Source organism: Cydia pomonella, chromosome 18 (assembly GCF_033807575.1).
Source record: "Cydia pomonella isolate Wapato2018A chromosome 18, ilCydPomo1, whole genome shotgun sequence".
NCBI lineage: Eukaryota > Metazoa > Arthropoda > Insecta > Lepidoptera > Tortricidae > Cydia > Cydia pomonella.
In genome coordinates this window covers 4,159,025-4,183,543 of record NC_084720.1, presented here as the reverse complement: position 1 = coordinate 4,183,543, position 24,519 = coordinate 4,159,025, and the positions used below count along the sequence as shown (strand labels likewise).

Genomic DNA, 24,519 nt, shown 5'->3' with positions numbered 1-24,519 from the left:
TGCAACTCCAGAGGAGTTACATGCGCGTTGCCGACGGCAAATCCGCCGCCCCCCCCTCGTTGAGCTCTGGCAACCTTACCGGCAGGAACACAACTGTCATGTCCTCTGTAGCTATTTGTATGCCATGTGGCGAAGCGTAGTGATACTTAATTATACATTTAAGACCTACTGTTGTACATACCTATGTTTAACAAATGAATAACTTGGAATTTGGAAAAAAACAGTATAGGTGCGCTCTCCGATAAGCGCGCCTTTGTTACGCATCTCGGGGACACATTTTAGACATGGTAGCGTCCGGCTCGCCGGCAGTAAGTAACCGTAGAGGGACCACACAAGAAATCGCAATTTATTTTTCCATTTCTTTATTTCAAATCTTATTACAATTCTTACAGGAGTTGTAATTCAATAACCGGTTAAAGTGACCGGACCATTTTTATGCAGGTAGTAGCACGTGCGGTTCAAGGATCCGAATCGCTGAAGTCCTTAGAGAAAATCCTCTAGATTACCATTACTAATGACATTTTTGACAACCGTATTGTTATCTTAAAAAAGCGGTGCGATTTTTCTAAAATTCCGCTCTGAACCTACGGAACCTTAACCTAGACTTTGGTAGTAACACTAACAGCATTTTCCGAGCTATCGTCCTTCCTTGGCATTAGTATGACCTTAATGATTGTAGCTATAGGAGACTCCACTGTCACGAACAGGAGTGCCCCTACCGTCAACGCGAAGAAAATGGTCGCTGACAGCACTGTTGCCTGAAAAAGTGTTATAATTATATGAAAAAAAGCCACAATTGCGTTCAGACTCACCCACCGAGGGTTCCGTACTTTTTAGTATTTGTTATAGCGGCAATAGAAATACATCATCTGTGAAAATTACAACTGTCTAGCTATCACGGTTCACGAGACAGACGGAGAGTAGATTCTTAGTTAGAGTCCCGTTTTAACCCTTTGGGTACGGAACCCTAAAAGGGGGTTTTCACTTCTCATGCTTGTAAAATTTGAGTTTACGAGGAAATACAAGCTGAGCCCTCAGATTTGAGAATTTTAGGTAAATATCTCCATGGCCCGGGCGGCTCCTAAAACAGGATAACTCTCCGTACAAAAATCCTCTCAGAAATCGCGGTTTCGTTCTCGACATTTTCCTCCTCCAAAAGTTAACCAATCGTAACGAAATTTTGGGAACGGCATGAGAAAGAAATTGTCTGTCTGACCGTTTTGATTTTTGCGTTTATTGTTGCCGATTTTGTATGCTAGGCGTCTGTTTACAGTGTTTACGGCGAATTTATATGGCCGTTATTAGCGCTGTTTGAAGTAACCGAGTTCCTATAAAAACATGAATATCAAAAAGCAAAACGTACAGATACAGGTAATATTGAACTCATATAAAAATAAAATTTAATCTACGGCCAAAATCTAGAGAAGAAAATGTCGAGAACGTTTGTATGGATAAATGCATGAGCACTAATATTTCCTCTTAAGCCCCTGGGGTATACTCGGTGCTCAAAATTCAAAATTCAAAAATTTATTCTGCAAGTAGGCCTCAAGGGCTCTTTTACAAGTCAATACAACATTTATTGTAACATCATATAGTGACATGAAAAATACATAACAACATTTATAAAGACCAGCTAATACCTGGGTAAGCATTACATTATAATAATCTTAAAATAAATAATTACTACAATACTATAGAGATGTATAGTCTCTATTGTTAAAAACACATTAAATCTGGAGATGTAAAAGGTCCCCAATGTCAGAGTACTAATACTAATAAAATTTGGAGGTGTAAAGTCTCTCCAAGTGTCAAAATAAAATTTATACTAAATAAACCGCGTCTGGACTGTTAAACTAGCAGTCTCATAAAGTCGACTATTAAAGTACAGTACCTACTTATAGACACAGAGCGGACACAGTATAGTAAAAATACCATTTTAGTCTGCGTTTCCACAATATATGTTTGAGGATGCGTAAAGAGGGAATGTTTTCGTTAAGAAACAATAGAATATTTAACTGTCCATGAGAGCTGCGCTGAGCGAGGATAGGTAAATGAAGTGACTCTGTTGGTCAAAGCCCTAACGTCGTCTGTTCTCTTTGACGGCGTAGTCAACTAGTGTCACTTCTCTCTCCTTGCTCTGGTAAAAATGCCCTTTGTCAAAGAAGGACAACCATACAAGATGAACTTCAAATCCAAGTCGTACCCATTTTGACGGCTGTGTATGTGTGCGCAAAAATGTATATGTGTAGGTTTTTAGAGATGTGGATTGGTAGATTCTATTTTAATCATGATATTTATCGATAAGCGCTACACAGCGGAACGGAAAAGAGATTAATTGAATTTTAGATATCATCACTAAAAATAAACATAGTAGAAATGCTAATGGAAAAAGAATATTTTATAATATAATAAAATAACTCAATTATTTTCGGAACACATATGTTACGAGGTGTTTAAATATGTATTATAATTAAAAATCTAAACTTTCTTTGCTGTGTCATGACGATAAAACCGTAACCTGATAACCACGATAAAGAGTAATAGCTTTTTCTGTTCGTTTAAGTAGTTTAAACTTAGTTTATCGATAAGACTTTATCGACATGGCCTCAGCAAGTGGGCTAATAAATAAATAATAGTATTAATAGTACTACGGTACAGAAATGACACTTCCTACAAAACCGAAGTTTGACAGCGATTCAGGGACGAATCAGTTTGTCCCTTTATAATGTATGGCACTACCCCTTTCGGCTATTTAGGGTTCTCAAAATTTAAGTTATTATTTTATCTGTGGTTGTGCACGCAAAGGAACGTCAAGTTTTGCCTACCCTAATAATTGCTCGGAGCAATGCTGAGCCAAGAGCGCCCGAAAGGTCAAGTGTCACCCCACTGCTACGGTGACCTTTTGGATCTTATATGATTCTTAACAAACACTTCTCTCGTTTCTCATTCCCGTACATCTCAGGTGGAAATACAGCCTTAGTGTCCATGTATGTACGACATTTCTGTTTACATCAAAATGTGTAGTCAATTAAACGTATAGCTCCATTGATTGTGAAAGACGGTAAAGCCTTAGCAATAGTTTGCAACACCTTGCCATACTCGTTTCAATCGTTTCACAATTGGGATACAGCCTGTTTCGAATATTATTATTATTTTATTAAATAAATAAACGTATGCTTTGTCGAGGAGGCTGAGACAGCTGAAGAGGCCACAGCTCCGGCTTTTGACTGGGGCCATAACCGGCCACGCCCCACTAAACAAACACCTACTAACCCTACGTGTTACAGATAGCCCCCTCTGCAGAGCGTGCATGGAGGAGGAGGAGACAGCCGCCCACGTCATTCTTGAATGCCCAGGGGTCGCAGAATACCGGGCACAATACCTCGGTTCCCCGGGGTCTCTCCCAGAAGTCGTCGGCAACATCAAGGGTCTGCTAGGCTTCCTGGTAGAGTTGGGTTGGCAGGAGTAGTGCCGTCAACCCACCATCACGCAAAATAGGCGCGAATTGCGACGTCGAGTTGCGGAAACCCAGCCCGCGAATACGAAGAACGAAGAAGAAACGTATGCTGAAGAAACCCGGATACGCGCTTTACAGTTAGTCTTCCTACAAGTTTAACAAGTCATGGAGTTATGGACCAAATATGAAGTAGCTACAGCATTTACAAGCCAACCAAGTCATGTTGGAATAGGATGTGCAGAAGGAATCCGCATGCCTTTTCCTACTTTTTAGTCCTAGGTACGAGCCATGGACCGAATAATAAATAATACCTGTGAAGCAAGGCTCGGAAACCGGTTACATTTCCAAACCGTTATCATGTACTTGACGCAAGACGTTTTAATTTCGGTTTCGCTCGAAAAACCGTTATTTTTAAACCGGTTTTTATGAGAACAGTCTAGTCGAATTTACCGGTTTAGAACAATAAAAACCGGTTTCTTCCTATGTCGGTGTCTATGTTTACGGGGCACAATACCAGGCCAACTGGCCTTTTCGTCGCTCGTCGAATAAACCGGCTTTTTAGGTTACAATAAAGCTCTTAAAACGTTCGCGTTCTTATAAAAGTTCGGATGAAAACCGAAATAAACCGGTATTTACCGGTATTTTAAATACCGGTTCCGAGCCTTGCTGTGAAGTAAATACGTACTATATGGAAGAGAGACATGTTAGTTGGCAGCCTCTGTAAGCCCACCAGGTCGCGTTGGAATATCGTATGTAGAAGAAAGCCTGAGTACGATACGCGAGCCGTCCACGAGAAGCCGCGCCATTCCAGGATGCCACGGTACACGTCTGGAACAAGTGGAACAAGTCATGGAACATATATCTATATAATATGTACTTACGATGCTTTTTTCATAATATCGTACAGTCACGTCTAAAAATATCGATACGGACAAAGTCCCAAAAATATGTACACACTACCCTAATATATAGGCCATAAGGTCGTGTATACTTACATATTTTTGGCACTTCGATCGTATCGATGTTTTCAGACGTGACTGTACAAACCGATACTTTACGGCTTTACCTCGTCAATTAATTGTTATATGACAAGTATTATCATACTTTCTAGCCAGCTGTACTTGACTTTCACAGAAGTCATCTAATGTAGAAAAAAATGAATTAAGACACATACTTATTATGAATTCCTTCTAATTAGATTCAGTCATGATAAAGAAACATACTTACTTGGTTAGAATTTGGTTTCTAAAGAAACGTTTCTCATTTGAATTTGTCCTTGTTCCAATCTAACTTACCACGAAAAAACTCCCTAACCTACTCAGAATCATACCTCCCCAGAAAAAGACTAAATAAAAATTTGCTGAATATAATATGCGACATGTTTAGAAACTGACTCATTCCGAATCCAACTTAATAAAAACATGATCTACCCAGAAGCTGACTAAATAAGAAACTGGAAAGACAGGATTGAACCTATTTCGAAACATATGTTTTACTGATTAGGAACTTTACTTACTCTCAACCTTAAAGATGCAGCCAATGATAATAATGAGCGAGCAGAGCTGGAAGAAGGGTTTGTGGACGGCGGCGTAGAGCACCTTTACAAGGGTCGAGGGCTCGAAGTAGTCCATGTAGAAGAGGCCTCCTGACAACACCGTGCCGACGCAGAGCGGTAATGACAGCCACACTATCCATGCGTACTTCTAAAAATTGTAAGAAAAAGCTTGGTTGATTACAGTCTTTTTTTAAATTCTGTAGGTGACGATGAGGTCAATGGTAAATTAGCAGGCGATGCCTAAGTAGTATAATAAGTTTGTCTGGATGTTTGCTAGTATATGGACAAATTTTCTCGAGAGACTATTACGGTATTGGTATCTGCAAAAAATCGTCCGACGTCGTTGCGTTTTCGTAGTTACCAACTTACCATTCGCAGTGCTTTGTACGTCTTTAAACTAAGAAGAGAAGACATTTTGCAATAACTCAAAAACGGCTGTACCGATCATGTTCGCTATAGTGTTCATTGAAAGTATTTATTAAGCTTTTGTATTACGAATTTTTCATATTTTTTGGATCCATGGTTCAAAAGTTAGAGGGGGGCATTATTTTTCTTTCGGTGCGATTATTTCTGAAATTATTTATGTTATCAAAAATGGTGGTTGGCCATCCCTTCGTTTTGGAAAACATATCCAACTATCTCCAATAACGATAGCTACACCATTGGGTTAAAGCGAACAATTTAATAAAGTAAAAAATATTTTGTTTGGGAGGTATCCTAAAAAACCGGACAAGTGCGAGCCGGACTCGTCCACCGAGGGGTTCGTACTTTTTAGTATTTGTTGTTATAGCGGCAACTCACGGTTCATGAGATACAGCCGGTGACAGACGGACGGACGGACGGACGGAGAGCGGAGTCTTAGTAATAGGGTCCCGTTTTACCCTTTGGGTACGGAACTCTAAAAACGACTCGAGTCCGCGAGGGATGAAAACAAAACACAAAGACTGACCTGCAGACGTTGAGAAACTCTTTTTTCATTCTTGAACCAATAGTAAGTTAGCAGCCCTCCAGCAACGCCCAGCACGTACGTCGCGATGTTGGTATGTCCACGTATGTAGATGAGACGGTATGGGTCATCAGAGTGGTAAAAAGTACGCAAACTTCTGCAATTACACCATTTAAATAAATAAATTAAATAATATAGGATATTATTACACTAATTGACTAAGTCCCACAATAAGCGCATTAAGGCTTGTGTTGTGAGTACTTAGACAACGATATATATAATATATAGATATTTATAAATAATTAAATACATAGAAAACACCCATGACTCAGGAACAAATATATGTGTTCATCACACAAATAAATGCCCTTACCAGGATTTGAACCCGGGACCATCGGCTTCATAGGCAGGGTCACTTAGTCACTGCCCAGACCGTTCGTCAAAATAAAACATTCGTGAGAATGGATTTAGCAAAACACAAACGAAAACTTAGTCTATCTTTGTCATCTTCCGCGCAACAAAAATATAATGAGCAAGTTGTAAAAATTCGTCACAAACATATCTTGGAACGTTGAACAGAGATTATCTTTATACCCTCGGCGAGCGATCTTAAGACAAGACAGATCGTAATGTTCCTGTGTGTAATGTTTTGACGGTAGTCACATTAAACCAATAGATATGTAGGATAACTTCGTTAGGTTGCTTCAGATGCAAACTCTAGAAATAGGAGCCCCGCTTAGCGGGGCTCCGTCGACTTCAAGGAACGAGATAAAGATTTTCACGTTTCACATTATGCCTAGGAATATCTCGATCTGCCTGATCTTACGATTCTTTACGATTATACCTACTAACATTGTATGAACCATCAAGGTCTGAAATAAATGAGTTTTATTTTATTTTATATTTCTATATTTTTATGCACAGGTTTGCAATCTGGATCCGAAATGTTTGGAATTATCCGGATCTGGATCCGGTTCCGCGGATCTTCCGATACATTTCGGATCCGTCGTGCAAACCCTATGCACAGTAAATACAAAATGAAACTTCACTTCATCTTTCTTACGATCGATCGCCGAGGGTATAAAGATAATCTGTTTAAAGTTCCAAGATATGGTTGTGACGACTTTTTAGAACTTGCTCATTATATTTTTGCAAATGGTGTATGCCACCCTAAGGTCACTTTTATTTTAATAGATAAATACTATGTATTCAAAATAAAAGTGACCTTAGGGTGCCGATTGTATTACTATTTAGTAGCAGTGTTATTGCTGAAGAGTTGACGCTAAACCCTAATAAAATTGGTGACTAAGTAATAGGAAATGTCATAATAAATATAATTAAAAAAAAACATTTATTTCAGACCTTGGTCCATAAAGTGTTAGTTTTAGTTTTTCTTAAACTAAAAAATTATATTATTATAGTACAGTTGAGTTTATAAATATGTATACATTTTTTCATCTTATCACAAAGGATTAACGTGAAGAAATGTACACATATTTATGAACTTGACTGTAATAACTTAAAATTAAATCTTAAGTATATTACTACGGTTTCAACTGGAGCGCCACTAGCACAAACTGAAAACAAACCGACTTGATGCTTGAATGTCATATATTTATTCGTAACAATTAATCTTTGAAAACCTTGCAGGATTTCACAACTGGAGTCGCCTTTATGAACTTACCCCGAAAACCTCGGCCAATGGTCATATGTATTGTATGGACTGACGTTCATCTGACATGGCTATATGTACGTTACATACAAATAGCCATACATTTGACGTGTCTCTTCCCCGCAAAAATCGGCAGATTGTTATGTATAGAAAATTGCAGACGAAGCGTCTCAAGTTGTTAAATCCTCCAAGGTGAAAACTGGTCAGAAACTGTTTAATGCATAGTATATGTAAGTTACTTTATGATTTATGGTTTGTGCTCATGCTGCCTCTGGCGGCAGAACGCAACGACAGCAACGCAATTTAACAATAATTGCTGTAGTTGTAACACACACGATTTTTAGTAAAATGAAAAATTGAATAAAAATCTTACTCTGGAGACTGATAGACTACGGCTCCCAAGTCCTGGAAGTAGACGAGCGCAGCGGGGATGGCCAGGGCGACGACTAGCATTACAGCAAGTGCTGGCACCTGCGATCGAGGCTTCCGGAACAGGATGCACATGAGTAGACCCAGACCGTATAGCTGCGTGTCTGCTGCCAGGTACCTGAAAAAAGTCTGTTGAAGACTGACTGACTATACGATCGATCTTCATCTTCCTTTTCTTAAAAAAATAGGTATCGTAAAGGAACCAAACTATCCAAAGTTGGCTTTGGCAGCCTAATCCTAACTTTTCCTAAACATGAACACATTTATTTGGAATAAATTGGTTCTTTTCGCGGTATTTTCCTTCAGCAAAGAACAACTAAATTTTATGTTTGTAGGTAGTTTACCATCGGTCAGTTTGGATATCGAGTGCATTACCGAATAACTGCAAAATAGCTAAATAGTGGACTTGAGTCGGTAGTGAATTTGAGAACTCGCATGATTATACATCATCACGGGGCCACTCACCAGCTCTGCGGGAAGCAATGCGAGTCGCCGTAGATGTAGTTGTTGACGTAGAGCAAGTGTGCCCACCAATACTGGCTGCAGGCGTCCGCCTCGCTAGTCACGATCAGGTCCCATTGTGGTCCGTCTCCCAGGTGTCGATTTATTGTCATCACAGTGAACATGACCAGGGCCAACGTGGGCGTCAGTCTAAAGCGAAGAAAATCATTTTAAAAAGAAGGAACCGAGTCAATGTGGGGAAAGATGAAAAAATGGGGAAACTAATAAAGGTTGCCTAATGCGACTGAACGGAAAATCCAAAGACAAACGAGAAAGTGGAAAAATTGTATTGAGGAAAAGGCTACCTAAATTGAACGCAGATGAAATAAAATACTACATCTTCTTTAAAGACATTTTAGCAGACGGATAAAGAAGAAAAGTAATAAAGAGAAGAAGTACCTATAGTAGAACAAACTCTCTTAAAAGATGCGATTATACAACAATAATATGATAATAATAATAAATGTTTCGGCTAGTTCATCAGGTAGGCATTTTTTTTTATTTGGTTTAAAACCAAGGGGAGTGGCATAATTTTATTCTCTAGCCCTGAACCCCCCAAAGTTTTTGTTGATTTTATAGTAAAACGTTATCAGCTTCATGTATTAAACTCTTCAATCAGTCCGTAGTTGACATATAGAGAGGTCTTGAAAGGACACCTCACACCTCACCTCAGCCACCGCAACAGCATGCCTTTAGGCCAATCCCATAAGCTCAAACGGTGCTTCTCAGCTTTCAGCTCCATGTTGAACGCCAGCATGAAGCCTGCCATCACGAAGAACGTGTACACCACCAGTGTTCCGTTGAACAGGATATATTTTGAAAATTCCTCATAAGACTGGAACAAATTATACAAGGATAAAACGAAGGCCAATGATCAATAATAGATCTAAAAAGTTACCGACCCTCATGTGAAGTTTAGCGAATATTAATAGTTTTGAAGAAATGTTGGTCATTACATGATAACCGTCAAAACAGTTTTCAGTCAAATCTGGTTGATACGATGACCAAATCATTATATGTACGTATCATAAAATGAGGCTAATTGAGAACCACGGGGCTATTTGTAAAAGAAGAATTATTGTTAGTGATAGAAACGTAGATCTTCATCTAACAATATATAATCTAATTTAATGTTAGTAATAGTCTCAATGACGCCGAGGATTTCACACACGTGCTTAAAAAATCTAGAGTGTGGTATTGTTGGAAAATCAGTGCAATTGAACCTCGTTTTACTCATACATATTAAGGTTTCGTTCGTCGCAGACTTTTTAAAATGTATATACCTAATAGTGCACATTCATGGGAATCGTCTGCGAGCGATATCACAAATTTTTATATCTAAGGAAAAATTATTAAATTTACCATCTCCGACATGACTCGAACTTGCGACCATTGGAATAAGGGTCTCTGCCAACTGGGCTACGGATTATCAATTTTTCCTTTAATAAATAAATGTAGACTATAATATAAAAAAAAACTATCGCTCGCAGACGTTTCTGCATGATAAAAATTGGTTTAGAATTCTCAATATTATTTGAGACTCCAGGTCGCGTAGCCAACATGCAAATCGCTTACGCTCCATACTAGCGATCGAAACTATTCGAAACGCAACTGTCACTGTCGCACTAATATGGAAGAGTGATAGAGACATACAGAGCGTTTCGTTGTCGTAGCAATATCGATTGTCACCTTGGTGGCTACGTCGGCAGAGCCTGTTAAAATAGAACAACAACGGGTAAATATTGCTATTTGCTATACGCCACCCAAAGGCGTTTAAGCATTGAGGAAAGGAATGAAAGATTCGCACACTTCTGGTAAGCCTCCGTAGTGCAGTTGGCAGTAGTTCAATTATAGTTGTGTTAATAATTCAAACTTGTGTAAACCCTACATACAATTACGGAGAAGGAAGAATTTTATTTATTAAAAATATAAAACGGTTATGAATGAATAATGATATACTATAATTATATAGCTATTGTACCTAATTCTGTTACCACCTACGGGAGAGCGGTGTCTCTTGACACAAGTGTTATGTACGCTTAAAAAGAGGCACCAGCCCAGTCAAAATCACGTTTGTTTGTGCTAACTCAATGAACATTTTTATTTTTATTTATTATTTTATAATTATGGAGTTATTTATATTTTGTTCCAAAAATTTTACCGAATAGCCCCATTTTAAATATATAAAAATAAAGATAAGTATTTAATATTGACACGGTAAACACGGTTTTAAAATTTGCAACTCGGTAGAAATCGACTTCTGTGGACAGGCCCCAGTACAACCTAGTACTAACTTAAATACCGACTTGGTTCATTATATATCAAAAAATGTTGTAATAGATCTGCGTTGCGAGACTTTTTACATGACTGTATGTTTTGTTTTTAGTATATACCTTATATACTATAACAAAAATAGAGGGTATCGTGTTATGATTAGGAAAATAAAAGGATATTTATTTGATGCAAAATAAAAAATCTATGGGGTAGGTCGTTGAAGTCTGCCAATTCTCCATACAAAGGGCGAAAATTTTTAACGTCAAAAAATGTTTTCTTCTACTTTTTCCTCATCAAACCACGATATCGAATATGCTTAAATGAATCCCCATTATTTTGTTACATCTTGTATAGGAGGCAAACAAGCCTATAAATTGCCTGATAGTAAGCGATTAACGTCACCCATGGATATAACAAACCCAGAGGGGTATGTAATGTTTTCGATGGGATTCAATTATGATAGCCATTAATGCTTTTCTCAATCTATTTTCGATGACCATGGGGGCGATTTTTTTATTTCTATCGCTCTATTTCGCGTTTCACCCTTTAATAATATATCTAGAATACAATAAAATTGAAAACGAGTGGTACATCTTCTATCGCTCGTATTTCAGAAATATTATTTCGCTCATTGGACGTTAGTAAAAAAAAAAACTGGAGACGCCTTTCTGTAACTTTCTGTACAAAACAGTCTGCCGGTTTTTGCGGGGGAGAGGCACGTCAAATGTATGGCTATTTGTACGTAAAGTCATGTCAGATAAACGTCAGTACATACAATAAATATGAGCATTGGCCAAAGTTTTCAACAATCGTCCATGATTTAGCTGTTTTCCACAGATTTCCAAGTGACGAAATCGAGCGCTCGAAATTTGAAAATCGCCCGCCATGAGCGTGATATGATATAAACTGTTTTATTTCATGGGGATTTGAAATTGAATTGATGTTACCGTTTCCATGTAGTAAGGATTCTTGAGGTACGAGGCACAGCACATCACAGCAACGTGCCCCAAATACACGCAAAACGTTGTCAAAGTTCTGCCAACAAATGGTATACAAATACATACTAGTTTAAGAAAACTGATGATGGGATCTAAGTATGAGATATTGTGGGAGCTTCTCAAAAAAATAAGTATATGTTATTGCACAAACGAGCAACTTGTACGGGTATAACTTACCTTAGGCAATTTTTATGTATGTTTGGGTCAAATCTTGCAAGCTAAATTAGACTTAGGTACTTCCCATCATTCGATATGTAAGTTGGGTTGCATTGTCGTAATATTATGGTACCATCGAGCTGATCTGATGATGAACACAGAAGAAGGCTATAGGAGCTCTGTGATGAAACGATGCAACCTCACTATTGGGTATAAGGTTGCGTTGTTTTATCAAAGTGGAACTGCTGATGAAGAGAAGAACGCAACATCTCAATAATAAATAATGATTATAAATAAATAAACATACTAATATATAAAGAATTTTATAAGCGCTGGTGGCCTAGCGGTAAGAGCGTACGACTTGCAATCCGGAGGTCGCGGGTTCAAACCCTGGCTCGTACCAATGCGTTTTTCGGAACTTACGTACGAAATATCATTTGATATTTACCAGTCGCTTTTCGGTGAAGGAAAACATCGTGAGGAAACCGGACTAATCCCAACAAGGCCTAGTTTATCCTACTGGGTTGGAAGGTCAGATGGCATTCGCTTTCGTAAAAACTAGTGCCTACGCCAAATCTTGGGATTAGTTGTCAAGCGGACCCCAGGCTCCCATGAGCCGTGGCAAAATGCCGGGACAACGCGAGGAAGAAGAAGAGACTAATATATAAAGAATTTTAATGAAACGTTTATCTCGTTTAGTGATTTTTTTCTTTATAAAAAAAGACACAAAAACTACCGATATTTTAAGTCATAATGCTTGAACTAAAAAGTAGGTAGCTGATTATGATTAGATAAGAGAAGACCATATAATAACCGAAACTCTTTAATGTACTATAGCTATTGGTTATTAATAATCTATATCTGTCATTCGCACCTATTATTCCCATCTGATAGTGGTATCTGCCTTCTTTGTCTTTGCCTCCATCTACCTAACTTTGCCACCCTTGCCTAAATTTCATCTTGTACCTACCTGATCCCATTGAAGACTTGGAGTCTGTTGAGCCTCGGGTCGGTTCCCTTACCACTGGGTGCTGTCAGCTTTCTCCAGTTTTTACGGACGGAAAATGCCAGTAAGTACGGATTTCCTGAAAACCATTGAATTCATATAGAAATTTCCGAGCACCATGTAGATGCCTCTAGTGACCAGAGGGCTGGCAGCTACTTCGGCCAGAGACTAAGTCTGGCCATCCAAAGGGGTAACGCTGCCAGTCTTCTGGGCACCATAACACATGATAGCTACCAGGGGAGCATTTTTTATCAATAAGTTTACTTTAAGTTTTATAATACATGTAGTTTATTTTGTATGTATGCTGTCATTTTATGTCCCTTTTAAATATATGAAATCAATGTGTTACTGGATTGAGTAAATTATTTATTTTTGTAACAGTATATTCCAAGATACAAGGAGTGTATACGTTTAAAAGGTTGGCAACGTGCATGTTACAAATCTGTAGTTGCAGGCGTCCATAGGCTAGGCGTTTGCTCATCAGACGAACCGTATGCTTGTTTGCCTCCGACATAAAAAAAAACATAGTCAATATATCTATATTGCCCATAATTGATTTGATTGAATCAATTGGTGTAATATAGGGATATCTTTAACTGCAATGTCACTGGTATTTAACATAAAGACACACAGACCAATAAAGACATGATAACAACCGAAGTCAAAACTCTGTCGGCAACCTCGGCCAATGGTCATATGTATTGTATGGCCTGACGTTTATCAGACATGGCTATTTGTACGTTACGTACAAATAGCCATACATTTGACGTGCCCCTCCCCCGCAAAAATCCGCGGACTGTTATGTACAGAAAATTATAGACAAGGCGTCTCCAGTTGTTAAATCCTCAATCTCGAATGTCATAGTTCCCGGCAATACGAGAAATCCTTTATTAAAGATGAAGAGAATATTTTTTTTTATAAAACTTCGGTTTCACCTGCTGTATACCCTTTCAGGACGTCGTAAGAAGTCCCGATGGTATTTAGTATGATCAGGATCAAATAAACGCAAGCAACTGCATAATCTCCAGCACCGTATGGTCTTTCCTCGCCATGATTCTTGCAGTAATGAATGTCGGTTAACCTATAAAATATGTATGTAGATCATTATTAAAAAGGTCTTTATTTACAATAACAACATACGAGATACAGAGGATTACTATAGCTAGCTTAAATCTAAAATAGGCCCTTGAGGTATTGTACCAAGGATGCTGGCGGCATTTCCTAGTTGTATCGCAATGCTGATACGTTGTGTGAGGAAGCCGCGAGCTCCTCGGTCACCAGTCACGTCAACTAGACACTGCGATTTCTGCAAAAATTCCCCCCCCGTGGCCTTAGAGTTACAACGCGAAATGGTCCAAAATGGTACTCTCTACCAAGGCTCTTATATTTATAACTTTTTTATTAATCATTATTTGTATTTGTTGATCACCACATCTTAATAAGAGGATAAACTTTTGCCGCTTCTTCACACAAATTTAGACCCCATTTTGCCCTCCTGGATATTAAGGAAAATGTTTTAACATATTTTGATCCTTATTCTTTCAGTGATATGTGTTAGTCGTTAAATATCAAAATGTGGCGCCATCTTACCGGGCATAGGCCAAAAGTTGTCGCGCCATCGCTCGGACCGATGCCGCCATACCTTTGGCCTTTGATCTAGTAAATGGCGCCTTCGTATTCACCTCAACCCTTCTGCCGATGCCTATATGACACGATAACAATTTCTTTACCTGGCATTCAATTCATATTCTCTCCACATATAACTGTCGATACATTCCTCAAGGGCCGATCTCAGGTCCCCTTCATTTTCTATACTTCTGTTCTGCGTGAATTCTTTGCAAGTTTTTGTCACACACACAGCCCGATGTACCAGTGAGTGGTTATAATGCTTTATTTTGTCCTCTGAGTAATCCTGTAACATTTATATCGTATTACAGAAGAAATCCTAACCAAAAATAATAATTAAAGAGATTTTTTTATAGGCAACCCCAGAAAACATATATGATGGATATAAAAGCAAAAACGACTGTGTCCATATTATGAACAGAGGTATTTTTGCTTCTATGCCCTACAAATTATGACACAATTTCCATATCCTCGAAATATGGACAGAGGCGTTTTTCGCTTCAGTATATGACGGGTATAGACTCGTCATATACTAGTAAGTATTTTTCGTTGCCTTATCCATGTGGATAGAAATCAATGTATTTGTCGTGGCCAGATCATAGATAACGATCATTACATGAAATGCTATTTTATACTTCATTTACATTCAGCCTGCCCTCGCCCAGACATGTCATACTGTTCTCATCTATGGGCAAGTGCACCCTAGTACCAGCTTCTTCCTCTGGACCGCATCCAATGAAGAGCTCAAAAAGCTGGAGTGTTCAAAAAAAGGGGAAAAAAAACAAAAAAAAACTTTTTTTTGTCGAATTTCACAAAAAGTGATATAATTTTTTTTTGCTTCTGTTGCCATCAGGAATTCACCGTTAAAATCTCTCGCAATGCTCACGGGCACCTTGTATACTTATGGTACTTCAAAAAAAAAGAATTTTATTTTTTAAATTTATTCCGGACATTCACGACCATATATAAACATGTACCTATAATATTCGGCATGAGCCAAATGAGGAAAAGTTGAATAGCGCCTTAAAACTCTACCTACTGCAAACTTTCGTAAGTGACAATTGCATAAATGCAAGTGTCTCTTAAATGTTTAAATTAAATAATAATTATAATTATTTAGTTAAACATATATACTTAGTCAGGTCATAAGTTCTGTCACAAAGGTTTTGACTGAAAAAAAGCTGCAGGTACAGGTCCCTTATTATTCATATATATGAGTTAAAAGCTTATTTATTGCTGAATTACTTACAATGTACTTAATGTAATTTGCTGTCTCAGTTTTGCATAATTCTATGCTATATTCGGAAAAATGGTTATAAAAACCATGTAAAAAATACGCGACCTGTTCAAGGTGATTTGGATCCTTATTAATTTATTTTTCATATATATATGGTTGAATCTTACATAAAACAAAAGATCTTTTATCGTTCTTAAAATATATTATTCATGTGTATTGGATTGCCAAAACTGTACGTGTTTTACCACACCTACTCGTTGGATGGCAGCCAAAAATTAGCGTGTCAGCGTATCACTGAAACGTACTCTAAGTTTGAAGGGTATTAGCTGAAGTACATACTTGTTGGAGAACTAAATGCTGGTGATAAAATAACGTAAAGTAAATTTAATTAATGTGACACTGATTTCTACTCCCTTTTGTAAAGTATAATTTTTTACAACCCAACCGCGTATTAGCGTCTAACGACAATCCCAAATTAAACAAGTAATAAATAAAGACGCGATTAAAAATGTTAACTGAATTATATTACGTTTTGATTAGTATAAAACAAGCTTTCAAATCATTTCAAAAGATTTGTGTGACATTTTATCAGTCAAAACCTTTGTGACAGAACTTATGACCTAACTAAGTATGTAATTTATGTATGTATCTCTTAATACCATTTTGCTGTTATGGAGTTAAGCCTACCGTGTACTAATAAATAAATTGATAGTAAATATACAAGAAACAGCTGAGAAAACAGAACTAAAAGTGTGCAAGAGTATAAATCACCTAGAGAGTTCCACGGGTAAAAAATTCACCTGTATCATCTGCATGAGTTCAGATTGGTCCTTGGAATACAACTCTGCAACTAAGAGGCAGTACTTCCCTCCCGGTTCAGCAAGACATACGTCGTAGTCATCCATTGTATACAGCTCTGGCATTCTACTGTACTCCAAGACTGGAACAAACATGAAGAATTGTAATGTATTATTAAGAGGCTGTCAATACCTAAAGCGCGCACACTGTCTATTTGTATCGGAGCAAATGAGATAGCACTGTCGCATGTTACTGGGCCTGGGCAAGGGAATAATAAGAAAAATATTTAAATAAAAAAAAGTGGATTATTAGTGTAATATTTTGCTCAACACCGGTTTAGATATAAATGTTTTGAAATTGTGATTTTAATTGCAGACCCATACCTAAGTCAAAACAATAAAGACATAGAACCGTTTAATTGTGATTTTAAGACCAATCTTTGCAATTATTTTCTATCGAGCCGATTTCGTTCAATCATGTATCGAGTACAACCACGGTCTTTGAAATATAATTAATATGAACATATATTTTTCTTACTTGACTAAAACAAATAGTCTTTCTTAAAAAACTGTTTAAGTAACATCAATTTCAAGGACATTGGGTGTTGACAGCCTCTTAACCACAGAGACTATACTATACCTAGCGCGTCGAATGATGATCCCCATGACAGTTACACAGTATTATAGTGATTTATACAATCGTGATATAATAGAGAGCTTTTCAGTCGAGTACCGTGTTTAGGCAACGAAGCTTGCGGAGTGGCCTAAGTAAGGTTCGAGATTGAAAAGCTTGATTATATCACTATTGTATACAATATTTTTTCTACGAGTCATGGAAAATAATAGTTTTGTTATTATAAAACCTAAATAATTAATGAAAATAGGGTTGTTTCCATCTACAAATCTTAGGGCAGAATAGTATCCCAATAAATTCTTATGGATTATAAGAACATGTTAAACTACCTTTAGTGGATCTCTAATGAGCATATTTTTGTAAATATTGAATTTATATCTTTTAACACACGTCACGTGACCCAAGTCGAAACGATATTGAACATTCTGATGACGTCACAACTCACGGTGTCCAGCTGTCAGCTATAAATAATAGTTCCAAATCTCTCCAGAGTAGCTAAGAACCTAGGCGTTATTGACGGAGTGAAGTGCGCTGTCTACGCTTAGATTTTTTTCTCAAGTATTCTAGGTACTGTAGCGCCACCTATTTATGGTTTTTTGTCAGACACTTTTTGATATATGGAGATTTTGTTCCTTGCCTCTACCTTCCATAATTGCCAGCAAAGCTGTGGAGGCCATTTCCCCGACGTGTTATACCACACATCCCTATTTAGTGTATTTTATGATTATATAAACAAATAATATTATAACAAAAAAAATGAGATTTCCATTCAATTCAAATCTTGCGTTATTTTTGGGACAGCCTTTATAAACTATGTTTTTTTAAAGTGAAACCTATAAACCTAGAATATATTATGCTGATGTACATCAAATTCAACGTGATTTGACTTAGTGGAAATCGTTTTCTCCCGAATTGGAAATTTTATCAGAATCAGAATCAGAATCAGAATTAATTTATTTGCCAGAATACTTAAAAAACAACATACAGTACAGGGTGTTAAGGTACATTAGGTAATAGAGTATTCAGTCGGTGAACGACATGCAAAAATTATACAAACTAATATGAAAATGTTATCAATGAGATAACATTTTCTTAACTATAATACTTAAATTAAAATTAATACAATAATCACGAATAAATTACAATGCAAATAAAATAAATTCAAATCAGTCAATAATTATGTAAATAGTAATGTTAGTTATTAGTTGTACAATTGAAAGTTCATAAATTCTTGGATACTATAAAAACAATTTTCATTTAGCCATTTAGTGATCACTAATGCAAATTTTTTATATTCCATTTGCCTCATGTCTTGAGGAAGGTTGTTGTACAATACAATGCACATATTATATGCATTTTTACGATAGATCGCAGTACGACAAGGAGGTTGGTACAATAGTCCCATATATTGAGCTCTTTGGTTACCTGCAAAAACATCAGACCTGCATCTAAAGAGTTCAGGATGTTTTTTGACAAACAGGCATGCTTTTTTTATATACATACATGTTAGCGGTAAAATATTTAGTTTTTTAAAGATGGGCCTAGCGCTCTCGGTGATTGAAATATTAGCTATAGCACGAATGCATTTTTTTGTCTAATAAAAGCCCTAATTACGTCTACGGAATTCCCCCAGAGCAAGAGCCCATAGTTCAATAATGATGATATATAACCATGATATGCCGTGATAGCAGCTTCAGTAGAGACAGTCATTCTAAGTTTTTTTATGGCAAATGCGAAACTGTCCAACTTCTTGCACACGAAATCCACATGATTTTTCCAGTTTAAATTTTTGTCTATATGTAAACCTAAAAATTTAATGTCATAACAATTCTCTATTTCTATATTATCACAAATAACATTTAATTGTCTTGTTTGTGCATTGTATGATTGAAATTGAATAAAATGAGTTTTACTTAAGTTAATATTGAGATTATTGCGGCTAGTCCATTGGCATATTTCACCTAAAGCCTTATTTATGTTTTCTTGATATGAAGAAATTTCATCGCCTTTTACCATCACAGTCGTATCATCTGCAAATAAGATGCACTCTGGGGTGGTTGCTTGAGGGAGATCATTAATATAAATTATGAACAGCAACGGGCCTAAATTGCTCCCCTGTGGTACTCCCCACAGATTTTCACGAAAATCGGAAATAAAGTTTTTTCTTACAAGTTTGTTTCCAATTTTGACTATTTTTGAGATCTCCGTTCGTTGCTTTCTACCTTCTAAATAAGTTTTAAACCATGCAAGCGCAGGACCCCTTATGCCATAGGTTTCCAATTTCCTTAAAAGTATATAATGATTTACACTATCAAATGCCTTACTTAGATCTAGAAATATTGACATAATGGGTACTTTATTATTAATAGCTTCAGTTACATACTTGATAAAGTTGAAACATGCCAATTCAGTTGAGCGACCCTTTCTGAAACCAAACTGATTAGGATGAAATATATTTTGTTTGTCAAAAAAATCCGTTAATCTGACGCACATGGCCTTTTCCATTATCTTCGATAAAACAGAAACTAATGTAATTGGCCTGTAATTATTGATATTGCTGCGATCACCTTTTTTAAACAGAGGCTTAACTTTTGATAATTTAAGTTGATCCGGAAAAATACCTCATAAATATCAAAAATTTACGTACATTCGGTTAGGATCACAAAGCTATTCTTCCCTCTTGATAAGCTAAAAAAACTTATTTATTATTATTATTGGGGTTTTTTGGACCTTTGAGTGCCACGTCGACCAGGTAGTGATATATTGTGACAGCCCTTTAAAGTTCATTACTGATGCCCGTTGAATCCAGGAAATTCCAGATTCGTTGGGCCGTAATGTTCTGTACCTCATAGGGTTGCAATACGTGCCGCCCTAAGTAGGTACTTCTTTTTGACATTAGTGGTCCACAGGAGCAGAGAATGTGCATTGCACTCTCCTCTGATTCCTTGCAGAACCTGCATGTCGCGTCTTATTTCTTCCCAATTTGAAACATGTGTTTGTTCAACTTACAGTGTCCAGTCAATATTCTGGTCACCGCGCAGGTTTCGTGTCTTGACTAAAAAAACTTACGATTTAAGTGATGAATGACGGCTGATGATTGATGAACCAGGAAGAAAAACATTATTAACTTCATATTGTCCATAATTACTATTTAGTTTAAATAATACGAGTACTACACTACTCAAACACATAAGACGCTCCCTTGGACTATTGTCATTTTTCTATATAGTTTCGTAAGAATTACGTAGGTACGTAGAATACGTAGGTAAACATTTAAATATTTAAGTGAATACAGTTTCCTCGAATAATGTTTCGTATTAAAAAACAACCGGACAAGTGCGAGTCGGACTTGCCTATCGAGGGTTCCGTACAAATGTGACTTTTTTTACAAGCATAGTTTGGAGATTTTCCCTGTAATTGTAGTGCAAGAAAATATTACTTGTCAAATTTCATAGTTCAACGGGAAGAGTCCGGTTCGTTACAGCCAAATATCATAATAACGTGTTCCTAGAATATCAGAATGTCAAAACAGATTATTCTCATAATGTCCAAAGTTCGAAATGACTTACGCCTACTTGACACATATGACTATAATTCATTTAGACTCTATCGCGTTTTGATAAATTTTCAATTCTACCATTTCCCAAAATGTCTAAAACTTGACTTGATCATGTTTTGATGAATTATCAATTATACCATTTCCCAAATTGTCTAAAAATAAAATGAACTAGATACAAAAAAGTCACATTGTCAAAAAATATCTAAAACTCAGTAATTTCGTCTTGTTACTATTTTTATTCTGTACAATCGAGAATTCATTAAGTAAGACTGCTTAACGGTATACGAGTACTGATGTTATAAATAAATTAATTTATAAATACGTAACACTAAAACGGCATTCGGAGATCGCCCACGTAGGACACTTCCATAGGTATCAAAAGATTGAATTCACCCGCGCCGCGCCGCGCCGCTTCGCGTTCGCAAGTTATTCGCTCAGGTAAGACACTGCCTTACTAAGAAGGAAAGGCTTGCAATAGCTTGATAACCGGCCGTAGTTACACATCCGTCAGAGACACTTGAACGGGGGCTATTAGTAACCATCATAAACATTCAGCAATAAACCTTCGCAGCACTTTGTACGTCTTTGTTTGTACTAAAAGGGAAGACTTTGCAAAAACCGATCATATTCGCTATAGTTTTCATTGAACGTTATTACTAAGCTTTACTTTCACGACTTTTTTCATATTTTTTGGACCCGTGGTTCAAAAGTTAAAGGGGGGTGTTTTCTCTTTGGAATCGATTATTACCAAAGATATTTTTTATGAAATATTTCTTTCTACAGGGTCCTTCATATGACTAGTAAGTCATCTCATCACACTACTATCTTTATAAACAAAAGAAATGAGTTTTTTTTAATTCGTGTCCTGGAAATGGAGAAAGAATAATGAAACTTAAATAAAATATTTTCTTTTTTTTGACTTACGGAACGCTAGATCTAGGACCTAGCTGAACCGAGATATACACGTGTCTTACTCGTGATTTGCAATACAAATGATTTCCTTCAATCGCGACAATAGTTGTAGTGCGTCATTCTACAATAGTTTTTTTTTTTACAAGGGGGCAAAGTTGTTGTTTAACCGCTCGTGTGAATATTGATCCCACCAAAAACATTTCATGTAAAGTGCCAAGACTAATAAGCGCTTATACTAAAAAGTTATCAGAACCCCTAGTGTAAATTTATTCGATATCGAAACGTGACGTACGTGTTTGCGTTTAGTCTCATTTTGTATGGGTTTTTGAACAGCGCGCCAAGCGGGACGTTTTGGAAAGTCAAAAATCTCATACAAAATGACACTTAACGCAAATGCGTACGTCACGTTTCGCTGTCGAAAATATTTACACTAGGGGTACTGAACATTTATTCGATATCGAAACGTGACGTACGTGTTTGCGTTTAGTCTCATTTTGTATAGGATTTAGAAACAGCGCGCCAAGCGAAATCCAACCAAATCAAAATTATATAAGTCAATTCTACCAGTAAGGAAACAACTAAAATTTGCACCTGATTACTTTGCCCCACACGTGGATAAAATGCAACTTTCTCATTCGTTTTTGAACAATCAAGAGGGCCTTTACCAGTTGGTGTCGTGAAAATATATTTATCGATTTGGTCTCAATCCGTCGGTTACAATACGAAAATATTCGCTCTACTTATATAATTTTTAAATTGGCTTTTAGTTGATTTCATTTGCGTCATTGTCTTATGCGCGCATTGGGATGCGCAAAAAAAATAACGTGTCATCATTTTCCGTATTAAATTTGTTACATCATTGGGATAGTTTCGCATGTTTTTTCACGGCTGCACAAACAAAGGTGTGTATTGTTTTCGGCGTTCATGTTGGTAAGTAGGTGAGTTTCTTTATTCCACCATAACTTTTGAATGCCTTAACTGGTTTATATGTGAGGAGCTTATATTCAAAACCTGATTTGTCAAAATATTCTAAATCAAGTTAATGTTATGAGTCTATAGAAAATTAAAAAAAGCATCTATATAAATGCTAAATGTTATTTTCCCATAGTATTTTGATTTCGTATAGCAGGATCATATGAAAACAGAGTTTTGTCCACAAGAATTTCTCATACAAAAAGTTATTTGTCACTTCAGCCAATCGCAACAACAACAGTCTATTGTCGCCATTGTGCCTATAAAGAAAACTCTTTAGCACTACCCGTTCAATGTTGTAAGTTCATAGTTTCCTGCTACCCAAAGGTTGTCTGGAAGAGATCGCTTCTTAGCGATAACCGCCTGTTGTTACCTAAATTTTACGTATTTTTTCATTTCCTGTCTATTTTTAACTGTATGGTGCACAATAAAGAATATTTACTTACTTACTTACTCTTTTTGTTTGGTTTGATGTAAATCTTTTCGAAATACCCTTACGTCAAACCGAAAAATATATTTGGTGTTACGAACCATATGAACAAACTATGATTTCTCCTTATAACGTTCGTGCACTTCGAGCAACACAGGGAAGGGAGACGGCATTCATACTATTTCCCCTGTGCTAAAGCATAGGTACAATACAACTGTGCCTCTGGCGGTGCATGTTGTGACTCGTCCGTACACAAACAATGATCGAGGTGTGCAAGATTTGTCTTTGACTTGTGTCATTTTGTATGTATTTGTGTCGTCATTACAGATTAGATTTTGTATGTAGTAAGTGAGAAGTGCTACTGTGTGCACGTTTCCTCCCGCAAAAAATGGCAGAATGATTTGTACGGTGAGATATCGCTTAGGCTCCTCCCTTCCGACGTGTCGGAAGCCGGTGCTGATCGAAGATCGTGCATAAAAGTTTTTGTCTAAAATATCCAAGCAAAACACGATTTTACCATTTTTAAATCGCAAAAGTTTCTGTTTCTTTTTATGAGTTCAGTACCCGTAGTGTAAATTTATTCGATAGAGGAACGTGACGTACGCGTACCAGATATTTGAGTTTCCAAAACGTCCCGCTTGCCGCGCTGTTTAAAATCCCATACTAAATTACCTAAACTACCAGAGACTTGAACCCTTTTTCACTAGGGCCACAGAAATGAGACTTAACGTAAACGCGTACGTCACGTTTCGCTATCGAATAAATTTACACTAGGGGTACTGATCCGAATAATTTTAAAATGGTTTTAGTCTGCAATATTATTTTTAATTATCAACGCAAACTTTTAGTTTCAGTTATTTCAGATAATAGTTTTTTTCAATTTATCTCAGTTTGACATCACAGTGACAAATTAGGTGTTAAATATAAGCTGTATCTGTATGATGTATCATTACCAGAGATCGGACAAATTAGCGTCATTGCTCGCAAGAATGTGGATATGACTCAAAAGTGATTAAAAAATTAATCATTTAATTATCAGAAAATTTAGAAAAATTACTGATTATTTTCTTTTATAAATCTACATTATAAGAAATCATTATATTATTTATTGACTAGAAAAGAAAGAATCAAAATTAAATCTTAGGTAAGAAATTAAATAAACGCTGCCAGCCTTCTGGGTACCATAATGCATGAAGGTGACCTGGGGAGCATTTTTATTTATAAGTTTATTTTAAGTTCTATTTTATTTATTTATTTATTTATTTATTTATTTATTTATTTAATTAATAAATACATCCATTAATTGTACACAAATAAACATAAAACAGTTCGAATTGAAAAAAAAAAGATTATTTTTT

The 24,519-nt window shown here is 36.7% G+C and overlaps 1 protein-coding gene across 1 annotated transcript; it reads right to left on the bottom strand.

Annotated features, from left to right (window-relative positions):
* Nucleotides 1-464: 464 nt before the first annotated feature.
* Nucleotides 465-21,771, bottom strand: LOC133527878 (nose resistant to fluoxetine protein 6-like). Its single transcript, XM_061865073.1, has 13 exons — nucleotides 20,358-21,771; nucleotides 16,658-16,797; nucleotides 14,725-14,906; nucleotides 13,930-14,075; nucleotides 12,959-13,073; nucleotides 11,782-11,956; nucleotides 9,229-9,395; nucleotides 8,525-8,710; nucleotides 8,004-8,177; nucleotides 5,962-6,115; nucleotides 4,974-5,160; nucleotides 4,143-4,285; nucleotides 465-758 (listed from the first exon to the last, which is right to left on the bottom strand). The coding sequence occupies exons 1-13, from the start codon at nucleotides 20,428-20,430 to the stop codon at nucleotides 600-602; spliced, it is 2,001 nt and encodes a 666-aa protein (XP_061721057.1). The 5' UTR covers nucleotides 20,431-21,771; the 3' UTR covers nucleotides 465-599.
* Nucleotides 21,772-24,519: the final 2,748 nt, after the last annotated feature.

Bases quoted from the DNA above. Each gene is read 5' to 3' on its own strand.
- LOC133527878 (XM_061865073.1), bottom strand. From the start codon at position 20,430: ATGGACAATATGAAGTTAATAATGTTTTTCTTCCTGGTTCATCAATCA. The intron at 13,074-13,929 runs GTGAAACCGAAG...AATGGTTTTCAG, and splicing joins CCTGAAAGGGTATACAGCAG to GAAATCCGTACTTACTGGCA. The intron at 6,116-8,003 runs GTAAGATTTTTA...GTGTAATTGCAG, and splicing joins GTAGTCTATCAGTCTCCAGA to AAGTTTGCGTACTTTTTACC.